At 36.9% G+C, this 4,656-nt stretch overlaps 1 protein-coding gene across 1 annotated transcript in view; it reads left to right on the top strand.

The window, feature by feature from the left end:
- The window catches only part of LOC106881228 (Golgi pH regulator-like), a 16,277-nt gene extending 11,747 nt beyond the window's left edge, over nucleotides 1-4,530 (top strand). The window contains 5 exon segments of the mRNA XM_014931537.2: nucleotides 345-448; nucleotides 1,811-1,900; nucleotides 2,964-3,029; nucleotides 3,674-3,732; nucleotides 4,359-4,530. Of these exon segments, the coding sequence (XP_014787023.1) occupies nucleotides 345-448; nucleotides 1,811-1,900; nucleotides 2,964-3,029; nucleotides 3,674-3,732; nucleotides 4,359-4,503 (464 nt within the window). The 3' untranslated portion in view covers nucleotides 4,504-4,530.
- Nucleotides 4,531-4,656: the final 126 nt, after the last annotated feature.

Here is a 4,656-nt window from a genome sequence, read left to right as displayed (position 1 = left end):
TATATATATATATATATATATATATATCAATATATGCATGTATACATACATATTCCCTGAACTTCACCCAGCCAAGACTGGTTTGTCGTATTCTGTGGAACCATCCAGCCAATGCCAGCATGGAAAAAAATGAACATTTAAACAATGATGATATTTTAATTTATACACTCATCTTGTGATTTATACATTCTTTTTGAAAGATTTGTAAAAAGGTGATGTACCATGTATAAATCACCACTCTCCCTGACTCTCTCACACACACACATTGTTGCTATGGTTATTGCTGAAGTCAATAGAATATCCATGTTTGGGGCTCCCTTGTTAATCCTTTTATTGTTCCTCTCTTATTTAGTCGGCCATCAACATCATTTTTGATCGAGTGGGTAAAGTTGACCCAGTCACTCGAGGAACAGAGATTGCAGTCAACTATCTTGGAATACAATTTGATGTGAGTATAGTTGTTGTTGTGACCTAAAATATAACTACCCCCTCCCTACTCTTTCTCACTCACAAACTAGCTAATCAACATCACATAATTTATTCACAAGATGCTGAATGGGCAAAGACATTAGCGCATAATATAGGTTGCCTTCTTGTATTTTTTCTAACTCCCTATACTCTATAAGTTCCGACACTGTTAAAGTCAACTTTCTGTGTTCACTGCTAAACCCTATTGGTAGAAGCCTATCCATCATTTGAGAGCCCAACAGACAGAAGTTCCCTCAATCCTAATCCTATACAACTTTCTGTAAGAATTTTGCTGGATAAATCCAGAATTTAGTGGAGTTAAGTCTCAAGTGAAATTATGAGAAAACGTTTTTAGTTTATTGAATAAGTTGCCAGATGCAACGAAAATTTTTAGAAAAAACAAATAAATGGGTGGAAATCAAACCGGGGTGTGTGTTAAATAATAAGGCTCTAAAGGAGAATAACTCTTCCAAGACACAATAAAATTTATAGTTTAGTTTGTTTTTAATTCTTTACTTAAACGACATTAGAATAAATTTCACTTTTTATAGGATCCAAGGGAAATAATATTGTAGTAGTATAAAATATTTTCCCATCACTTAAAACTCAAATCCTGTTCGTTTTAAATTAAAACATTTTTATTTGTTTTGGTTATTTTGCCTAATTGTGTTTATTTCTTTTTTTTCTGTTTCTTCTCCTACCTTCTAACCTCCCACCCAAATTTTGATAAATCAATTTAGATTATAACAAAATTTGTTCTAAAGAGAATATAGTCATAGCCGTAAAAACCCTGCCAAAACTGACATCGTGTGTGCTGGTGCCACATAAAAAAAAGCACTCAGCCACTCTTCAGAGTGGTTGGTGTCGGGAAAGGCATCCAGCCATAGAAACCATGCCAAATCAGACAGAAGTATGGTGCAGGCTTCTGCCTGGCCACTACCTGTCAATCCGTCCAACCCATGCCAGCATGGAAGGAGAACATTAAACGATGACGACAATGATGATGATGATGATGTCTATGTGTGTGTGTGTGTTGTGTCTCCTTGCTGTGACCTTGCGTGATGGTTATAAACGAGCATCATTTAAGCAGCATCCATTGTTTCTAGTCTTCTGTGAAACCATCTGGCAATATGGAAATATTAACCTTGCTTGCAAACTTGGTGAGGTCAGCAATAGGAAGGGCGTCCAGTTAAAGGAAACCTGCCTCAATAAATTCTGTCCAAGCCATGCATCTATGGAAGAGTGGATGTTAAAACTAATGACAATGGTTATTATTGGTTGATAGAATTCTTAACACTGCAAATGTAATTGTTGTTGTTGTTGTTGTTGTTGTTGTTTGCAGGTAAAATTCTGGTCTCAGCAAATATCCTTTTGGCTCATTGGAATAATTATCATCACATCCATCAGAGGACTCCTAATCACACTCACCAGGGTAAGTTGTTGTCACAATGTGTTCAAGCCCAGCCTCTCTCTCTCTCTGTCTCTCTCTCTCTCCTGTCTCACATCAACGCATTCAATCAGTTCAACTAATCAATAGAATTCATTATTGATGATTCATCAAACAAATGGGTTGTTTTCTAGGATGCTGTTCAGCCATTACTCACAACACACACACACATAAAATGTGACTAAATGTAGCCGCACAATACAGCTACAGGCAAGGATTGGGAGAAGGTACTTCTCTTTTGGTGTGTCAGTCATAATCTAAGCTTTTGTTTAGAGCACCCCAAATCCCTTTGTTTGACTTCATTTTAGGGATCTTTTTTTTTTCCTTCCATTATTTTTTATTTTTGATTTCACCATTTTACTTGATGTAAAACCCCAGCACCATTGTATTTTGGCTCCTTCTGTAAGCCCAGCATTTGGGCCCCTTGTCACAAATAAAATAAATTACTACAATTATTGTTAGGATGGTGGACTGGCAGAAGCGTTGGATCCACAAAAGAAAGTTAAACAAACAAAGGATTTTGGGTACCACATACATATGACTCTAGAATGCTCTGATGTACCAAACACAAGTACCTTTTCCCAATTCTTACTGTCAACCTGTACCTGTATTTGTGGGTATATTTAACCACACCACAATGCCTTTGGGTATTTGTTCCAGCAACTTATGTTCCGAATTCAGATCCTGCTAGTGTCTATTTTGTTTCTGCATTGTTTTGAGGGCAATTAAATAAAATACCAGTCACATACTGGGGTTGATGTAACTGATTCGCCCCACCCTTTACCTCAAAATTGCTAGCCTTGTGCCTACATCAGAAACCTTTCCAAATGTGCCATGCTGACAGAATTGTTCAGACAAAATGCTTAGCGGCAATTTGTCCATCTTTGCATTCTTTCATCCTTTCAGGATTGATAAAATTGATACCAGTCATGCACTTGGGTTGGTGTAATTGAGTAACACTGTCTCTAAAATTTGGGGCCTTGTGCCTAGAGTAGAAAGGATTATTATTCTTGTTGTTATTATTGTTGTTCTTGCTTCTATTGTACAGTTTTTCTATGCGATTGCCAGCAGTAAATCTTCCAATATAATAGTCCTGTGTTTGGCTCAAATAATGGTAAGTTCATTTTCATGCTGTCTTTATATACAGATACACGCCCACACATGTATACACTCACAACAGTTTTCAACTCACATTATATACCTATCACACACACACAACCACCAGCAGGCTTTTTGTTCAGCTTCTGTTTACCAAATCCACTCTCAAGTCCTTGTCAGTCTTGCTATTTGGTACAAGATGCTTGCTTGTCTGGTACATAATTGAACCTGAAGCCATCTGGTTGGGAACCAGATTTCTTAACCACAAATGCGTGCTCACACCCATGTCTGTAGCAACATGAAAGAATCCATTCCAGATCAATATGGTTTTCTGATTTTTAAATCTCTTAATATCTTTGGAGACTGACTACCATGACAGAATGTACAAACCAACAAGAGAGCACTCAAATATCTACTAATCTTGCTAGAAATAGCAGCCAATTCTCATTCAAATCACATCCCAACATCGTACAAAAGATGTAGAAAATACACCTTAGATGATGTAGTCCTAAATAAAAGTAGTTTTGAAAAAAATAACTAAATGGTCATGGGTGGAATGTCTTTGAAGCTATACAACTATAAAGACAGCCCAAATAATATATGGACTACCACTATTCTCAATAAGTTCATAATGATGTTGTATGTTTTGCTTCATTCTAGGGAATGTATTTTGTGTCTTCTGTGCTTCTAATGAGAATGAATATGCCAGTAGAATATCGGTAAGTTCCATGTGAAAGGGCAGACTTTATTCTTTCCTCTTTACGCTTTGAGGTTAACTTCACTTTGCGAAATTTTATATTTTGTGCCTATTTTAGAAGATTTTTTTTTTTTTTTGTCACTTATTTAGGGATGTGGGAGAAACAAGAAGAGAAATGTGAGAGGAACAAAGTCTGTAAAGGGGGAGTGATCAGTTCTGTGAATTAGGGGTACCCAGATGAGTAAAGTGATCAGATCTGTGAATTAGGGGTAGCCAGATGAGTAAAGTGATCAGATCTGTGAATTAGGGGTAGCCAGATGAGTCAAGTGATCAGATCTGTGAATTAGGGGTAGCCAGATGAGTCAAGTGATCAGATCTGTGAATTAGGGATAGCCAGATGAGTCAAGTGATCAGATCTGTGAATTAGGGGTCGCCAGATGAGTCAAGTGGGAGGAATAGAATCCTGCTTCGTTCTCTCTGTTCTGTGTTCAAATTCTACCGGGATCAGTTGTTGTCTTTCACTCTGTCTGAAATTATTAAATACCAGTCATGTACTGGGGTACCTATAATCAACTGTAGCCCAACCCTTTTATGTCAGATTTAGAAATGGTTATTTTTATAATTTAGTTTCCGTTTCTTTAATTCCAGATCAATTATAACGCAAGTTCTTGGAGAATTACAGTTCAGTTTTTACCATCGCTGGTTCGAATTTATCTTTCTAGTGAGTGCCCTCTCCAGTATTGGTTTTCTCTACATTGCTCACCAACAGGCACCAGAAAAGAACCTTTTATGATTTTCGTTCATAAACTATTTAAAAACATCTCACTTTTTTTTTTTTTTTTAACACAAGAAATATTCTCATATTTTCTTCTTTCAGATGCTATAGACATTGGGTTGTTCCCCTTAGCATTTGACAAACGTCTAAGATCATATACTCCCCCCCCCC

The sequence above is a fragment of the Octopus bimaculoides genome, chromosome 20 (genome assembly GCF_001194135.2).
Source record: "Octopus bimaculoides isolate UCB-OBI-ISO-001 chromosome 20, ASM119413v2, whole genome shotgun sequence".
NCBI classification, from domain to species: domain Eukaryota; kingdom Metazoa; phylum Mollusca; class Cephalopoda; order Octopoda; family Octopodidae; genus Octopus; species Octopus bimaculoides.
The sequence above is the reverse complement of the archived record's forward strand: the minus strand, read 5'-3'. Positions and strand labels throughout refer to the sequence as shown.